Here is an 18,621-nt window from a genome sequence, read left to right as displayed (position 1 = left end):
AAATGCCAACTTTGACGTCTGCATCTCAGAAGCGATCAAAATGCCCATCGCTCATGCACGATGACAAGAAAACTATTACAGGGAACTATTAAAAATGTATGGACGACCTGTATTTCAAAGGCCAACAGGGAGGAAACATTTTGTACAACCAGTACAACTGTTCCGGGGGCCTAATAGTCTTCCTCAGCAAAGGGGAAGCTATTTTCAGTCTCTGAGTCCCAACACATCAGCCAGAAATGAACCAGCACCCATCCTGACTACCACGAAGGACCTGCTCAGGGAGGTGTGAGGAGCAGGGAAGAGCAGAACAAGACCCTCTTGGTTTGAAGAGGAAAAGAGCAAACCTGAGCTCAGCCCGAGCCTGCGTGGCTCCCGTTTAGCCATGCCTGCCCCGGGGTATGTGAGCTCTCAGCGGACACGGCCGGGTGCTAATTTATCTGGGCTGGATGCAGAGGAGTTTGAAGACCTCTCGCTACCCTAAGGCAGGAGAAGGGAAGACTTAGACAAGCATGTCTGGTCTGCAGATATTTTTATTCTGGTAATCCAGTCTATCCTCCTTTGAGTCGAGCTGTATCTACATATCAGAATTGTTCCGATGGGTTGGAATAGGAATGACTTGTAGGGATCATACAAAATTGATCTCATTTATTCCACTAATGCCTAACCCCAATTAAAGGCCAAGCTGCCAGTAATCAGAAAAGAGCATTTCTGTAATGATCACTGGTATTTGACCCTGCAGGGGCTGAGCGAAGCTACGGGGGCTCCTTACGCTGCCTCTTGGGTGGTGGGGAGGGAGAGACGGACTCCGCTAGGAAGTGAATCAGAGCATCTCGCTCAGGCTTCTGCTGTGAATCACCTCTGGAGGAGTCTGCCTCTCCCCTGACTGCAGAGGAAAATAGCCTCCTCACATGTCTCTAAATGGAGACGCCTAAAATTAGCTGCTGTGCTATTTTGGGGATGTGTTTTACAAGTCCAGACTCTCACTAGTTGTTGCCCATATTGTTTTCAGCCAGGCAAGATTCTGACCAGACTTGTAGAAAGTCAGTCTCCGTCATTGCTGATCTCTGACAGTAACGTGTGCTTCATCAGCTGAAGACCTACTTGTTTTCCTTCATTAGCATATTATACCCTTGATCCAGCAAAGTACTTTGGCACATGATTAGATCTCAATGAGACTGTTCATAGCTTAAACTTAAGCATGTACCTAAGTGCTCTAATGAACTGAGACCCAAGGATACTGTCTCTCAAATTCCCTCAGCTTCATCCATTAACTGAGACCTTCAAACATCAGCTAAAATGCTTTTTGCCTCTATCGGTGGAGCATGCGCTCTCAACATGAAACCTCATTTTCCATCAAGCTACTGTGAGAGAGATACCTGCAATTGTCTTGGGGAAAAGAGTTAATTTCAGCATTTGAAATAGAAAATTGATACAAACGGAACTTCCAGTGCTATTCTTGTCATCTTGTTTGACGTTGCGTTGTTTCAGAATTAAACCAGAGTAACGGAGAGTTGATATTGGCCTGATGACCCCAGTGAGATTTATATGGTCAAAGCCACGGTTTAAACCCTGCTCAAGCTTCCCTGTGGATCAGCCTTTCATGCCAGCTCAGAAAGGACTGTTCTAAGCCCATCTTTGGGGTTTGAACTGGGAAGAATCTTTAGCTTTGGGTAGCCGGACAAACTGGTGGAGCAATAGCATGATGCACCTTGAGGGAGATTTTCATGGTCTACAGGAAGAATTAGGAGAGAGATGGACTCAGCCAATGGACCAGGACATGAAAAGTTCATCTTATAAGGTCTGTAGAAGGCAAAGGAAAGGCAGAGAAGAGATGTCACTGTCCTCCCTATATACACCTCGGAGTGAATATCAAAGGAACAAAAAGAACTGTTTAATCTGGAAATCAGTGCTGGCAAAGAATAAGAATTGGCAGGAAATCAAAAATGGTTTAACCATCAGAGGAGGAAGTCCTCCCAGATAACAGGGCCAAAAAAAATAAATAAAAATCCATTTGAAGATAAAACATAATCTGTTTATGAACAGGATTTAGGTGATGTCTTGGGTTGGCTGCAGTCCAAGATCTGGACTCAGCACCTGACACATATAAGGCTGGAAGGACTCCGTGTACTCCAGCCAAAGATGAGCTCAGACACCTCGGTGTCAAAACACGGGCTGAACAGTTTGTGCGATGGCAAGCAGACCTGGCTCACCTTACCTCACTTAACGCCTGCTCTTTAAACTGACGGGGTGCCCAGGATTCACTTGCAAGCAGCATGAACTACAGTTTCTACGCATATGCCTGTGCCCATGTGTTGAGGGTAGATGGGGTCTTGGCAGCTTTGAACCTCAAAGTACATTCAGCTGCGGAAGCCTCTGTGCGGAGATTTTCACTGAAGATGCTACAATTGGTTTGTGTACACACGCATACACACACACACACAAATGCAGCTTATTTCTTGCTCGTAAAAGCAATGCCTTATTATTTCCATAGGTGACTGCCAGGTCTCCTCCTTTGAAAATCCAAACACAATTACCTCTTTGACACATTATGCTGCTTCATCTGCTGGCAGAGAGAAATTAGGAGCAGCGAGTTTTCCTATCACAAAGCTAGAGTTAAAATGTCAGACGAGGGAAGGAGTTTTCAGGTTTGAAATCCTTCCTGGGAAGCTGGAAGCTCTTCTCTGCAGTTGCTTTTTCCTATAGGGATTATCATTTCAGCCTTCATCAAGATCAGGTGTCTGGCACTAAGAGCCTATTCTTTATTTTGGGGTTTTCATATAGGTTAGTGTAGGAGTGAGATGCAGACAGATTAGCAGGCAGGTAACATATCCCCAGAACACATGCCTTGAAATACCGCTCCTCCCTCACTTTATTCATTGGCAGCCGGAGAGCTGCATAAGGGAAAAATCACTGAGCACTTACACCCTCCGCACGGGAACTGATGTTATCCCAGGTCTCGTACGCCCAACTCGCCTGTGCATTAGCAGAGGGCATTAGGTCAAATCCTGCTTGTTTAATGCATACGAACAGTTCTGGGAACACGATGGCTCTCAGATGCCCGTGTCAGCTGCTAATATAACGCCTGCTGCCTCTTAGACAAATGTGCTGTTGGACCGATTGCCGTTACTGCTTAGAGAAATCAAAGCTTGAGTGGGATTATTTTTAGAAGCCTCTGACATACCAAAGAAGTATTTTAGGGCTAAATGTTTCCTGCCTCACTTTACTGTTCTTATCACATCATAGGAAAATCAGTTAAGCGTAGGTTTAATGTTGTTACGAGTGACTAATACATCAACTTCCTGAAAGCAGCAGGATAAAAATTATTTTGTCCATGCGCAACACATGCCAACATAGCATTAGGGCATGAGGGATAATTACATATCCAGCACAGGAGTCCACTTATATTTTAAAGAGAAGAGCAGCATTTCACATGAAACAGCATTTCTTCAATGAAATCTATTATCTGAAAAATTTCTTGTTATCAGGAATGTTTCCCTAATGAGATTCTTTGATCTCTTTGGACAGCAGACTATTAAAAACTAATCAAGTGGTTGTCAACATTAGAAAGAAAACCACTAAACTGTCATTTCTGTGCTATTTGATGTCGACAGCTTGTACTGTTCTTTCGACCTTTTTAATATCAGCTTGGCTAGGAATGCATGGGCTCTGGTTTTTTAATTCTATCTTCTCTCATCTTGTTGAGGCTCATCCTTTGAAACTGCTTGTGTTAACGTAATGAAAAAAATGAGTAAATTACAACTTTTTTTTTTTTTTTAGCAATATGGTTCAATATTGTTGCTTTGATCTCAGCAGTTTTAAGCTGACCTTAGGCCACGGTCCCTTTTCCTCTGTGCCTCAGAAACACTTAAGAGATTTATCTTCCCGACTGCGGCTGATTATTCCCCACTACAGACATGGGGACAACTATGGCGTGGGAGGGCTGGCCCAAGGGGTCTGTCTTCCCTGGAAACCAAGGCTCAGCCCAGCTCACTCGTTTTTTCACTCCCAATGTCATGCCAAACCAAACCACCTTTCCCAGAAGGGGTCAACCATTACCTTTTCTAATAGTTGTCTCAGCTGCTTTGTCCTGGCATCACGCGAGCACATCGTCTGTTGAGGTGCCACCACTGTGCATATACAACGTCCCTCGCTATCTTGGGCAGAGCTGTAGACCTGCCAGCTTTCTTCTGGGTTGGTTGGCAACACCTAATTAACACAGGGAAAGACGGGTTAAGTAAATGGGGGGAGGCCTGGCAGGGGTGTGGGAGGTGAAGGGGGATGAGTGGAAGAAGCAGGATGGATGTGGCAGATACTAGAGCTGTGCTGGAAGCGGAGGGAGGCTCCTCCGAGGGCCCAGCTGGCAAAATTCACTTGTAATGCAAAAATATGGATTGGGGACAAATAAAAGAAGGGTCTGAAAAGGAGAGCAAGAGCTGAAGCAAGAAGGCAACGCGAGTGGGAAAGCATGGGCACAAGGAAAGCCCCGAAGCAGCGAGGGTTGTAGCGTGCTGTAAGGCACCGAGCGCATCAGGGTGGGGAACCCACTGCCCGGCTGTCGTTACAAAGCATTTGACTTCTCCTTGACACCGTGAGAAGGATGTGCCCGAGCTACCAGTGAGGATACGGTGTCCTGGCTGAGGGCTGAGTATTGATGAACGTGCCTCTGCAGAGCTCTCTTGGATCCGGCAGCAGGAAAATCAGCTCTCCTGAGTAAATGGACACCGGGACTTATATTTCCCCCCTCCTCTGCCAGACTCTTCTGGGCATGGGGAGGTTCACCAGACAACCATTTCCCTCCAAACATGCTGCGGGTCCGGGGCAGGGAAAGCCTGGTGCCGTGCCCTGCGAACCATGCCAGCGAAGAAGAGACGCGATCCGGAGGGTACGATCAGTGCCTCCGTCTGAGCTTCCAGGACACACCGCAGAAAGGGAGCCCAGTCACAAACACAGCACATTCCCCAGCCCCCCTCGTGCCCCCTGCATTCTCCAAACCTCTCTGATCTTAATTTTCCTTTGATCTCACAGCACTTTGCAAAATGCATTATTTAATCACAATTCAGCCTCCGATCACTTTGAAGGTACCACCGTGTTGCCAAACAGAAGGGAAATGTTCTTTCTACTATTTCAATATATTACAAATAACCTTGCAAATATCCACATCGACAGACGACACGCACTAAGAGAGAAGGCTAGGCATACAGACAGACAATTTGATTCACTAGGTAAAACAACCGGGGGAAAAAAAATAATAAATGGGTCTCATAATCCCTGGTAACATGGAAAAAAATCCTATCTTCATTCACAATCAGCAGAACCACTACATGAAATACTTGTCTCGAAACAGCAGAGCTGTAATACCCTAGCTCTTTTAGAAGGCACAAGCATGCAGCCTGGAGGCGAAAGGTGCCCCTTTTTTCCCTGCTAAGGGGAGACAGACAGAAGGATTGTTTTTCTCAGCCATTTCCAAAGTGCCAAGACCAGGCACCGTACCAGCCCTCCAGCAAAACAGGGACAGGAAACATACGGCACGACCAAAACGTACCGCAACTTCTCCACCGCATTTTCCATCCCATTAACGACTATTGATTAAAGGCAGGGAAGCAAAGGAGAGCTTGCGGGACTCGCACCTGCTGTCCCAAGCCGCTTCACCCTGCGACTGCAAAGCGGCGACGAGGAAAACTTTGCCACCCTTTGGCCGAAGGCACGGGGAGGCGGGGGGGGACACCCGGCTCGCCCCCAGCCCCCTGCTCAGGGCTAGCGCTGGCTAAACCCGAGAGCTGCAGAAGGAGAGGAGATGTTCTCCCCGCACCACCAGCCTTTCCCGACCCCGCACCGCCCCGATCCCTCTCGCAAGCGATGCTCCCCCCCCCCCCCCGCCATCGCGGGGGCCCTTGCCTCTCCCCGGGGCGCTGCTTTCTGCAGCCGGGGGGGGGGAGGCGGCAAGGAGGGAGCCAGACGGCCGAGGAGGTCCCGGGGATACGGGGCGGGTAACCGGGCAAGGAGGGACCGGGCGGCCGGGGCGGGGAGCGGGGCGCAGCCGCCCCCGGAGGCAGGGATGCTCCGGGCAGCCAGGCGACCTTCCCCCCCCCCCCCCTCCCCGCCGCACTTACTCCCGTGCTGCGGTCCAACGTGCCGCCCGTGGCCGCCGTGAGTTTGGTGGTGTTGAGCCCCACGAGGGAGGGCAGCGTCTGCGACATCCAGTTGGTGATCATGGCCATGGTGCTGAGGACGACTCCAATCTTGAGTAAAGGCACAGACATGTCTGCGGGGGGGGGAAGCCAGGCACCCTTCATTCTGCACCGGCGCCGGGCTCCATACCGCTGGGGACGGGCTGCTCCAGCCGCCCGGCCGCCGCCACCACCGCTCGCCGCCGGCCCATCGTCCGCCGCCGGCCCGCCGCGGCCCTGCCCGGCGCTGGCGATGGTGTTACCGGTGCCTGTTGCCGGAACCGGTATCCTTTACCGGAGCCGGTATCACCGGAGCGGGGCTGCCTCCCTGCACCCGCCGCCGGGCGCGCCCCAGCCGGAGCGGAGCGGAACGAAAGGCTGCAGGAGGCGGGATGGGACCGGGGCGGGGGGGGCGGGAGGGAGGGAGGGAAGGAGGGGCGGGGGGGGGGGGGTAAGGGGGGGGGGGGGGGCGTGAGCGCCGCGGAGCGCCCAGCCAGCCGGAGCGACTGCGGATGGGCGGGTGGGAGAGAGGGAGAAGGAGGGGAGAGCGGAGGGGAGGAGAGATTTGGGGGAGGGAAAAAAATCTGGGGGGGGGGGGGGGGAGATTTGGGGAAGGGGGGGTGGAGGGAGGGAGAGGAGAAAAAATTGGGGGAGAGGGGGAAAAGATTTGGGGAGTGGGGAAAAGGACTTGGGGAGAGGCGGAAAGGCTTGGGGAAGGGAGAGGAAGGTTTGGGGAGAGGGGAAAAGATTTGGGAAGTGGGGGGAAAAACTGGGGAAAGGGAAAAAGATTTGAGGAGACGTAAAAATTTGGTGGAGTGGGGAGAAGATTTGGGGAGAGCGGAAAAGAATTGGGGAGGGAGGAGAAGAGCCTCGGCGAGGGGACGGGGCGGGGGGGGGCGCGGCTCCGGGCAGGGGCGGGAGGGGCGGGAGGGGCGGCTCCCCCGCTGCGGCGCGGCCCCGCTGCGGCGCGGCACTGCGGCGCCCCCTGCTGGCTGCCGGCGGGGCCGCCGGGCGCGGTGCGGGGCCGCCGGGCGCGGTGCGGTGCGGTGCGGTGGTCGGGCTCGGTCGGTGGGCGGACGGCCGCAGGGGCTGCAGCGAAAAAGGGCTGTGCGGGAGACAGAGCTTCTCCAGGGGAAAAAGGGGAGCTGCTGCCAGCGAGGGCAGTCGGGAGCGGGGTTTCTCCGCTGCGGTGCGCGCAGGGGCTGCGCCGCTCCGGCGCAAATTCACGAGGTGTGGGGCACCTGGTGGTCCCCAGACGCGTGGTCTTCCCGGGCCGTGGGCCGTCAGAGGGTCCCCCACATCCCCGCTTGCCCCCTCACCACACTCTGCAACCACAGCCTTCCGTCAGCACGAAGGACCCAGTACGCTTGAGCTAAATCAAAATGCTCTGGCAGCTCTACCTGCCCTCGAGTTGGCAGCCCTGCTCCTTCCCCAACGCTTACCCCATTCCCAGCAGGCAGAGCTGCCTGGACAGAAGAGATGGGACAGCATCAGACACTGCTAGAGCATCCCATCCTTGAGTTCGGAGAAAACTCTTGGCTTTCTGTGGCTGGTGTGGCTCTGAGGCAAACCCTGTTGAGGAACGCTATGGGCTGCTTACACTGCAAACAGCATACAGCCCGTCTGTGCAGGCCTGGCATGTAGTCTGCAGCGAGATGGAGTTTGTTCATAGCTCAGGTTTCCTGAAGGCGTTTGCAGAACTGTCCTGGTGACTTCAGAACCAAAGTCTCCAACCAACAGAGACCTGCAGTTCCTTGCACATCCTTCCCTAAGTGAACCTTTAAACACCCTGTGCAAAGCAAATTATGAAATTAATCCCCTCGCTCTCTCCAGAGGATGGAGGTGACACCCCTCGCTCCGTGGTATAGGACCAGCCTCAGCATGTTGGACCAGCCACCGCGGCCCTGCTCCAGGAGACCCCGAACAGTTCTGTGGCCCCACCACCCCTAGTCCAGCTGGCCCGCGGGAGCTACCACATTCCCACTGGAGTCCGATCAGCCCAGCCCCAAACCTGCCACCTCCAGAGCTTCTCTTCCGATGGCATGGCTCCGTGGGGTTTTGGGTCTTTCGGCCCCCTCCCCAGGAGCTGGCTGCTGGTCTGGGCAAAGGGAGCAGGGACTAGCGACAGCCAAGCGGAGCTGTTTCTGCAGAGAGCACTGGGGGAGTTTCTGTAAAGCGCTGAAATGAAAGCACACTTAGCAAGTCCACCAGGTGGAGAAAAAGAGATGAGTTAGAGTACGAGTGCTGATGCCAGGTCGGATCCTGTCCCTCCGACAATGTGGCAGCAGAATCAGACGCTGGCAGCTGGAAGGCAACGGCTGGTGCGTGTCACAGGCTGCAGCAGCTGAGATGCCATTCCCTTCCCTCGCTTCCCAACACCTGCAAACCACATCAGTCCTTTCCCCCACCTCGGGCCAGACCAGCTCTAATCTGGGTAAGCCAGCTAGCTGACAGGTCAATCTGCTGTTGAAAGCAGTAAGAAAATGCTCCTGCCCTCTGAATTGGACACCCCTGATTAGGGATCCCAAAGTACATAAACTACTTCCACCCCGTGAAATCAGCTTCACCCAGCCCAGGCATCCTCTCCACGGCAAAACTGCCGTCGGGTCGTGCAGTGTTGTGTCTGAGGAGGTCAGCACCAAGGAGGTGTTTTGGGCTGTGGTTGTAGGAAGATTAGGCAAAAGCCTCTGATGGCTTTGATCTTTTAGAATAAATCACAGCTCCCCGTTCTACTCCAGTTCGGCCTGTTCTGCTCTAACAGGTCCTTATGCTGTGCTCAGCACTGTAGCAGCTGACACTGATAGCTTATCTGATTTCATACCATATAAAACATTCGAGTGCTACACTTAAATCACCTTAATGTTCATTTTGAAACTGAGTTTGTGAGTAAAGTTTATCCCTCATATTTGTCTACTCCAAACACATACAAAGGGAATTAGACCTGCGGGTACTTTATTATTTAAAATGGTATTCAGCAGGGCAAGAAGCACTCCTTTGCCTTGCTCTGGATTCCACCTGGGCTAAAGAAAGACTCATTTCCTACCAGTGCACGCAGGTGATTTCATTCGCATGCCCTTCAAGTGCTTTGCAATGATTAAAGCTTCTGCAGACAGGGACAGCAAGGCACAGAGAGAGGAGCAGCAGCCGTAAGTCCCTCCTGAGGAGGGGGCCCATTACCGGGAGTCTTTTCCCACCGCCTGGCACAGAGGCTCTGTGCAGGGACGGGAGGCTGGGCTCGGGCACTGGCAGTCAGCAGAGCTGCTCCAATTCCCTTGGAGCAAAACCCTTCATGGCAGCTGAAAGAGGGGCGGTGTGTGTAATAACAGGGGAGAGAGAAATCCAGGTGATTTTCTTTCTTTCTCTTGCTTCTAGCCAAAAGCAGCAGTTTTGGGGGAGTCTTTTCCTTGCTGGTAAGATAAAAGGAGTTAAGGTAGGGACACCAAGAGCTTGGCTGTTCTTCCATACCTTTTCATAAAGTTCAGTGACTTAATGCATTAATGACCTGTGCCGGGAGCAGGATGGCCCTGAGCCCGTAGGGTATAACCCATGCTGGCAGAGAGCCACAGCCCTTCCCCAACACATCAGGCTGCCCGTGGCACGGCAACGCAAGCTGAGCCCACGTCAGGTGGTCCGAAGCAGAGACCTGACAAAAAAAGAGGCTCCCAAAAATGCCACTGTTTCCCTTTTTTAGGGGTGAAGCGTTATTGAGAGGGAAGATGGGGCGGCTGCTGCTGCGCAATGAGATGCTGCTGGTCGCCTCGTGCCGTGCTAGGTTGTGGGTGTCAAGCAGGAAAATGACCTCTGTCATCTCAGTTCCTGAAGTAGGTGACGTGCAAATGTGGAAACCTCTTCCCTAACCTAATGATTTCCCTGGTTTTAGAAGCCCAGCGTGGCAACAAAATGAAACACAGGTAGCAAAAAACCAGTAGGGATATGAACTCGATGTGGGAGACCTGACATTGCCTTTACTTGTGCTAGAGCAAATTGGAAGAAATGCTAGTGAAATCAAGAAGGAGGAGACTCAGGTGACTCTTTTTGACCTGATAGCATTCGCTGATGGGCCTTCCCAGAGCAAAGGAGCATCTGGCCCTTAAAGAGCAACTTTCCATCATAATGTCTGCAGAAATCTCTTCAGTACCAGTTTTGCTGAACTGCTTGAGCTCACCTTTCTCCTGATCACTTCGGGGTTTTTTGCCCAGCGCATTGCCTGGAAAAAAAACCTCATGATGTCCCTGAGTTTTTCTTGTCCTGGTGCACCCGCTACAGCCACCCTCCCCACAAGAGCAGGGGTTGCAGAGCTGCCCTCTCGGTGCCTCTCCTGCTGTAAGCAGAGAGTAAACAGCAGGAAAAGATGAACTGTTAGGGAACAAAAGATCCTATTTGCATGCATATATTCTGAGCAGAGAAAGAAGAGGAATGATAGATAAAAGCAAAGAACAGGGTCTTCCAAAATAGCTACTTAGTGGAAAATTCCGCTGCTGGGAAGTGATAACACAAAATGTGACTGTCTGCCTAAAGGAGCCCTACAAGGGTCAAGCTTTGCAAACACGGCCAACTCCTGTGTGTGTGTGAGTGTGTGTGCGTGTGTGAGTGTGCAGGACACGGTGGTCATTGTCTCCCTCTCCTGGCTGGTTCAGAGAAGAGGTGCTGAAGTTCCTGTTGCTCCCAAGCTTATGTGGAGATGCTGTTCGTAGACCACAGTCAGAGAACTCCGATTTAATGCATGGTGAGAGGATGGGATCTGCTTTAAAATACATACACTCGTATTTTAACACCTCAAATCTTGCTGGTGCTCCAAGCTGGCTCAGTAAATACTGGAGGCATCTCAGCTAACACCTGCCATCTCCAGCAAGGAGGATGTGTCCAGCTCAGCTGGTTGCCCAATGGAGGGCAGTGCCCCAGGCACCTTCCCAGGGCTGGCAGCTCCTCTCCTGGGAACACAGGACTCGGTAATTTGGCAGGGCGCTCAGGCCTGCCCTGGGATTGCTCTGCAGTACGTGGGACAGCCCGTACTCCAGCTCTTTCCGAGTCCTTCTCTCTGCACTGGAGACCCACAAGATGTGCCATGCCCTCTGGCCAGGGGCTGCGGGAAAAGTCTGTCCTTTCTGGAAAGACCTTGCTGTGTAACTTCAGGGATCCTCCTTAGATACTTGGAGTAAGTAACTTTTCTCCAAAGCTCCCTCCTGTAGCTGATGGAGAGGCTCTGAACTGGTCTCTTGGAGGACCCTCTGCCTCCGCTGACTCTTTGCATCCCTCCCGGCGTCCTGACCGATGCCGGGCTGCCAGAGTCCCTATTGCTGCCCCACTGGCAGGCGCTGCTGCACTTGCAAGAGGAGCGTGGATTGCATGGATGCAGCAAAAGGAAAGGACCACCTCCGTCACGCGGGGATGGGAGAGCACCCCATGGCCGAGGGCGAGGTGCCGCTCTCCCTGGCACTGCACAGCACGTCTGGCAGCCGAAGGCCGTGGGGATGCCAAGCAGCTCTGCGTGGGGGTCCCTGCAGCGGGGCTCAAGGCTGAGGGTGAGGAGGTGCGGGTACAGCCCTGCTCAGCGGGCTCAGGCCAGGCTCCAAGCCCACCCCAGCACTGCGCTGGGTGGTCACTGTGCCCCTCTGCTTTCTGCCTGGCACCACGGGGTTATGGGGGGCAGAGCCCTGAACTCTGCTCTTGAGCGAAGGATGATGTTTTTCATCCCTCTCTCAACTCAGTAAACAGTCACCCCCTCCACTCACACTCCCCATCGCCTGGGCTTGTGGCAGGAGGTATCCGAAATCCCTCCGCACCGGCCTGTGGGCAGCAGGAGGGCTGTGAACAGTGTCAGGCAGAAGAGGAAGCCCACCTACCCTCGGAGACAGCTTGGGCAACTTCATCCTCATTAAGGAACATACGCTTTGTACCCATCACCTTTGGAGCATGGGACAATCTTCTGTTGCATTTGCCGTGGGGCAACTGTCCCTCGGCAGGTCACGACTGCCACAGCAATAAATCGTACCGGGCTTCCCTGATTTTTGGGTCTGACATCCAAATATTCTTGCCCCTTCAGCTGGTTTTGTCACTACCTGTCCTACCATCACTCACACAAGCCTCGGTCCTGGAGCTGGACCCTGTCACCTCGGCACTGTACCAATGCAGAGCAAACTCTTCCCCTCCCGTCACAGGAAGGGTATGGAGGGACAGAGGGGGAAAGCGAAGGAAGGAAAGAAAATGGCAATTAAAGACCCCAAAGTGCTTTGGAAACAGTGACCACGATGCTGCAGATCACTGCCAGCTCCTGGTGGGACTCTGTGTGAAACTGCCTGTGCCTGGTTCTGTACTTCACTCCAGGAGCGGCCACGTTTCGGAATCAGGCAGCCCAACGTGCTCCGGAAAGTTAACCCCCAGCTATGGACACGGGGACTACTCCTTCCGCACACAAAACACTCTGCAACCTTTCCTTTCATTATCCGCCCAGTGAGTAGAGTAGAAACACCCTGCAGCAGAAAGGACACGCTCCTTATGTTACACTGGAACAGAATAATCCCCTTTGCAGGTCTTCACTTCGCTAAATCTGTGTTTAGCTAAAGCTGCTCTTGACATTAAACTCATGCTCTAACAGCAAGTGCCAATACATGTCAGAGGCTCTGAGCTAGAGCAGAGCCCATTAAAGTCAGTGCAGGTTTCACGGGCGCGTCAGTGGGTTCCTGTTACTCGGATGTTTTGGTTAGGAACGATGATTGTTTTGGGCGTATTTCCCTGGGTCAGTCGCACGCCTCCAGTCAGAAAGTGCCTTTACACTGAAAACTTGTTCTGCACGTGGCTTGCTAGAAAACACGGCATTGCTCCAGAGTTGCTCGCTGCTGCGTGCTCCTGAACCACACGTGCTATCGCCCTGCTGTTATCTTTCCAGGAGATCGTTTGCATTTTGGCTGCTTTTGAATGCTGCCTCCCAGGTGGGATGGGGAGGAGGGCTGGGAGCCAGGACCTGGGTCCTGAACAAGAAGAAAGCTTCCCAGGGCCAAAACCCAGGACAAAGCCAGTCCGCAGGCTGGGACCAGGGCTCCTGTGCTCAGCTCTGGGAAGGCGGTGGCAAGCAATAGCTACAGTCTGCAGAAGAGGGAGAATCAGGATTTTGAGGTGCTCTTCCCCCACAGTAGCATTTTGCTGGTGCTAAGACATGTCTCTGGCTCTGTGCCTCAGTTTCCCCAAGTGCCTCTTCCCCCTTTTGGGGGGACTGCTTGACTGACTCAACCTCTCAGACATCCCCCTGCCCGCCCGGGTCTCCCAAAGAGCCTGGCCGAGGCACCCACAGGCAACAAACCCCAGAGGGACACTCCTTGGGTGTCCCTGTCCCTGCCTTGTTCCCTTTTGTTCATAGCTTCATCACAGCAGAGCAAAGCCAACACTTATCACTCATAACTCGAGAATTAGCTTCTTCCACTGCCAATGCAGTCTACAGCCTTAATCTATCTAATTCACTCAGATAGTAATTAGTTTTGTATTACTTTACGCAGTGATGCTAATACTGATTACAAGGACTGATAACCTGAGTAATAAATACGACCCAGGGCTGAAAATTACCTTTCTTTTTTATTGGTTAAAGTGGAAGTTAGTGAAATTAGACACAAATTGGTTTATGTGATGAGGCAGCTGCCTCCTGTTACAGGCTGCAGATTTGCAGCTTAATCCTACTAGTTTCCATGTATCTCACTGTCAGGATAGGGAAGAGCCCGGCCGCCAAACTGGGCACTGGGAAGTCCCCCATGGAGGGGAAGGAGCCAGCACAGCCGGGCTGGGTGCTGCCAGGGCAGAGGGGCACAGGCAGCTTTGGAGAGGGCAGCGTGCATCCCTGGCAGCTCCCCCCCTTGCCCTGAAAATAGCCCCGAGAGGGACCTGATGTGCTTTTGGGAAAATCAATGGCAAAATTGGTTTGGGGTTTGTTTTGTTTTGATTTTTTTTTTTTTCTTGCAGGAGCCCTAAATGTTTAATAACTGCCTGCTCCAGGAAGGTATTTCTTCCTGTGTGGTTTCAATGATTATAGGGTAAGCGGATGTCAGAGCGCCGGCTGCCCCGCTCTGCGCCTGCATAACTTTGAGGAATGCAACGAGGTTTTCAGTGGTAATATCCCAGCAGCTTGCCAGCAAGCACGAGGCATGACAAATGCACGGGTCGGACAGACAAGCAGATGGCATCCCGAACCCCCTCTGCTGATACCCCTGGCTTTACTACAGCAGCCCAAATCCTCTGCCCTTCTGGCAGCGCTATCTTTCTGCACGTGACAAGCAGATCCTTAGAGAGCGTAAGTTGGCTCTGCTCCTTCGTGGTCACCAGGAGAGCTGCCCTGGGTCTCACCGAGAAGAAGACAAGGAGAGAAAGCCCTGTGCTTTGCCCGGGAAGCCTTTTGCCCAGAGCTGCATGAACAGACAGAGCAAGGGTGCTGCACCCTGGGGTGCCCGCGGCAGCAGCAGCTCTGCCCCCCCGGCCCAGCACCCGTACCTGGCTGCTGCACCCTGAAACCAGCCTGCTCAACCCAGCCGAAATATGTCATTTCAGGTTTTGATCACTGACCCGTGGAGAGCCAAGGCAAGGTGCAAAACAAATTAGGAGACCTTTGGCACCTAGAAAAAATCCCAGAGCATCGTGCAGGTCTCGCTCTGGGGCCGGGGCTCTTGCCACCCACCTTGGCCCTGCCTGCTGGGGGCACATGGGGGACTGAGGGGCTGGCGGGGGCTTCTGCAAAGGACTGGGATATGGGGGGGGCATGTAAGGGCAGCTCTCCCCTTGTTTCACCCAGGTGAAACTACCATCCACCTTAGACAGTTCTCAAAGCCCCTACCAAACCTGGAGGTGCAGCCCGCAGCGTGCACATCACCCCTGTGCTCCCTGCCGGGCACGGGCATCCTTCCCCCCCCCCCCAGGGGGACTGTCAGAGGATGCTGCAGTACCAGTACCTTGAGGACAACTCCCTTCCCTCCATGAGAAGAGCTTTCCCAGCACCCAGCTGGAAGGACAGCCATGTGCTCACCCCCTCCAGCCCCATTTAACAGCCATCCCTCTTCCCATTTCTTCCTTCCTCGTGCGCTGGCCTGCCAGTGTCACTGCAGGGAGGGAAAGGAGGGGACGGCAGTAGCTTCTGCATCATCAGGGAAAGCTGCCTAAATCAGCAGCCTCTCTCCCCTGAACCTCCCCCGGCATGGGATCTCTGTAGGGTCTGGGAGAAACTCCACGCATGTGATGGAGATGTGAATCCGGCACCGAATTAAACGTGGAAGACACTGAGCTGGGCGGTGCCTGGGCTGAAAGGCATATTTGGGGATTGCATCTGGCAGCTGTGCTACAGAAATGAGATGCTAAAACTCTGAAAGAGCTCTGCAGTGCCAAGCGAGTCGGCAGGCACGCTGGCGGGAGAGCTCTGCATGGCCGGAGCGTGGGGCCTGGCAGGACTCAGCTACCTGCAGGCAGCAAAGCCCAGGTAGACACTGCAAACCAGAAACCAGCTCTAGCTGAAGGCAGCTTAGCAAAGCCAGGGCTTTAGCAGGGGCTTCCAACCTCCCGCCAGCAGGCAGGGCCGGGCCGGGAGGTAACTCTGCCAAAGTCAGCCCGCAGCGCTCGGCCCCACAGTTCAGAGCAGATTTCATTCCCCGTCCCCACCCCGATTTAAAGTTGGGCGAAAAGTTGGAGCGCTGCATTCACAAAAAAAGAAAGCGAGAAAAGGAAAAAGTAGCCAGGCACGGCAGCATCCTTGGCACAAGAGGTGATAACTCCGCGTCCTTGAAAAAACCCATCAATGCAGAGCGATGGGGGCTGACAAGGCCGATAAGGGACGGTGACAGCCCCTGGGGAGCGGGGTACCACCCAGGTCCCCGGGCTGTGGGTGCACTCCCCGGGGCTGGAGGGGCAGCGGGACAAGGGGCAGCCCCACCACATGGCTTTGCCACGACGCTGCCATGGTCCCTGGCTGGCCATGTCCTCGGCTGGGCCGGGTGCGTAGCGTGGAGCCCCTTTTTTGCTGATTCCTGAGCAATGCTGGCGGTCGCTGGCTGCTTTGTCCAGCGCAGCGCATGCGCACTCCCCGTGCATCCTCTCGCACACAATGGGCTTCTCCTGGGCACTCACTTGCAGCTCTGGTTCCTTCCCACCCCTCCTCATCCATACAGCTCTAGGATTTCTTTGCTTCCCCCCGCCGCCAAATTACTACCTTCTCATCCCTTTTCTGGAGGGCTCCATGCAATTAAGGCAGCTCTTTAGCCATTTCTTCCTGGGGGCAGCAGAAATACTCGGAGGCTGCAAAGCCAAAAGGCTTCAGCTACTGAAACTTCAGCAGTAGGGAAGTGACAGGAGAGAGCATTGTCAGCAGGAGAAAGGAAAAAAATAATCTACATAAAGCATCCAGGATGAGAGCCCAGCTGCTAATTGCTCCTACACTAAGAAGCCTCCATTCCCCTCCTATTTATAGCTGCTTTTTCTTTCTTTTTTGCTTCCAGGCAGCATCACAATTAACCCCACAATCTAGAGCATCCTCTTGCAATTACTTTTCTTCCTTTCCTCAGTGACTGGGGAAAAAAACAAAAGACAACCTCCCTGCCGGCCTCTCCCCAATTATCTTAAAGAAGTCAAATGGAGTTTTATTTCCACTTGTAAGAGATGGCTTTTGTGTGCCTCCTTTCCTCCCCCCAGCCCCACTACTCACTCACTCCAGGGGCCGGGACAGTAAAGGCAAGCATTAAAATGCAGTTAAAAAAAAAAAAAAAGGCGAAGGGGGGAGAGGGAGATAAATAAGATGCTCCTCTCTCCTAGAAGGCTGTCATAGATGGAAACATCGAGGGACATTCAAATGTCACCTAAAATCAGCAAAGCGACCCCCACACGAGGAGCTGGGGGGGGTGACGAGGAGGGACCCGTCACCGTGCCCTCCCGCCACGTCCCTGCGGGACCCCGGGACAGGCAACCCCGAACTTCGCCGAGCCCGAGCCCTGCGGTACCGGCCGGGGCCAGGCGAGCCCTGCGGCGGGGGTCCCGCTGGGTCGTGTGTCCCCCCCCCCAGCCCCGCACGGCAACTTTCCCCGCAAGTGGGCCCCCCCACCCACCCACTCTGCGGGGGTGGCCACGCCGGGGTAGCCCCCTTCTCTCCCCGGCTCTGGGGTCCGACCTGCTTCTTCTCCGCCCCCCCCCCCGCCCCAGCCCGGAGGGGCCACCTGCACCGCGGGCTGAGCAAAGGGGGGGGGGGGACACACCGAGAAGAGGGGGGGGGGGCACGAAGGTGCAGCATCCTACTCCAGTTTTCTTTTGTGCTCTCGAGGTTTAATAGAAAATGGCGTTGGGGAGAAAGGGAGAGAAGGGGTGGGGGGGTGAGGGGGGGTGGGAAAAGCAAGAGAGAAACCTACTTGAGTGAGTTCTGTGCCCATCAGGATGAGAAAGCAGAGGGTCAGGAGCTTGCTTGCCGGTTGCATGTCTCGCACCCAGTTCTAGGCACCTTGCATACAGATCACCTCCCGGGCGAGTCTCCCTGTGCCGATCACCGAGCGTCTCGCTGCCTCCTCAGTCCTTTATTGTTATTATTATTTTAATTAAAAAAAAAAAAAAAGGAAAAAAAAAAAGAAAAAAATGACAACAAGATACAATTAAAAAAAAAAAACAAAACCAGAATGGTTTTCCGGGCGGCTCTCAGCACCCCCAGGAAGCAATGCAAGAAATCTGCTTAGCAGAGCCTTCACTTTGCATATTTATTGGGATCCCAGTTTCTCTCCTCTGCTCTCGGTGCTGGCTCTCTGGTAATATTTTTTTTTTTTTTAATGGCTCCCCTGATCGAAAGACATTTGCGAGGAGAAATTCAACGGAGCACGAAATGATTATCTCTGCTATTGCCAAAAGTTTGCCTTGAAAAGGGGGGGTGATGGGGAGAGGACAGGGATTAAAAAAAAAAAAAAAAAAAAAAAAAAAGAAAGGAATTGGTAGGGCTGGCTACTAGCAGGGGATGGCTGTGGAACAGGATGTGACATCAACTAAGGCGGGGGAAATTTAACTAAACACGGCAAAGGGAGAGATGGAAAAGCAGCCTCGGGAGCGGCGGTGCCGGGAGAGCGGGTCCGGCCGGGGGGGGACACACGCTGCTGGTGCGGCATCGCGGGGAGCAGAGCTGGGACTGGGCATTGAGGGGGGGGGGAATAACCCCTTCCCTCCCTGCCACCCGGGGGCAAAAGGACTTGCAGAGGTACCCCCACTCTCCGGGGGTGCGGAGGGATGTCATCCCCCCCAAAGTACCAACCCCCAGGCAAAGATGCCTACCCAACCGAACCTCTCCAGGAGGGCTCGGAGCAACAGCCGCTGTAAAGCTCAGACCCCAATTAATTTAAGGCAGTAGGAGCATGGTGAAAACCTTCTTGCTCTGCAGGGCATCCTCCCCTGCATCCGCTCCCAGCAGCCTGCAAGGGTCCTGCTGGTGCACCAGGGGCTTGGCTGGGGGCGGGCGGGCTGCAGG

At 53.7% G+C, this 18,621-nt stretch overlaps 1 protein-coding gene across 2 annotated transcripts in view; it reads right to left on the bottom strand.

Annotated features, from left to right (window-relative positions):
* OLFM1 (olfactomedin 1) overlaps positions 1-18,074 on the bottom strand; it is a 34,588-nt gene extending 16,514 nt beyond the window's left edge. Inside the window, exons 1-2 of one of the 2 annotated variants that reach the window (XM_030000227.1) lie at positions 17,528-18,074; positions 4,057-4,206 (exon numbers count right to left, since the gene is read on the bottom strand). In XM_030000227.1, the coding sequence (XP_029856087.1) occupies positions 4,057-4,206; positions 17,528-17,593 (216 nt within the window). In that variant the 5' untranslated portion in view covers positions 17,594-18,074. Of the gene's footprint in view, positions 1-4,056; positions 4,207-6,110; positions 6,579-17,527 lie in introns of those variants that run through there. The other variant, XM_030000226.1, reaches the window with a different exon arrangement.
* Between the last annotated feature and the right edge of the window lie 547 nt (positions 18,075-18,621).

This window comes from Aquila chrysaetos, chromosome 24 (assembly GCF_900496995.4).
Source record: "Aquila chrysaetos chrysaetos chromosome 24, bAquChr1.4, whole genome shotgun sequence".
Taxonomy (NCBI): Eukaryota; Metazoa; Chordata; class Aves; order Accipitriformes; family Accipitridae; genus Aquila; species Aquila chrysaetos.
This window is presented reverse-complemented; position numbering and strand designations above follow the sequence as displayed.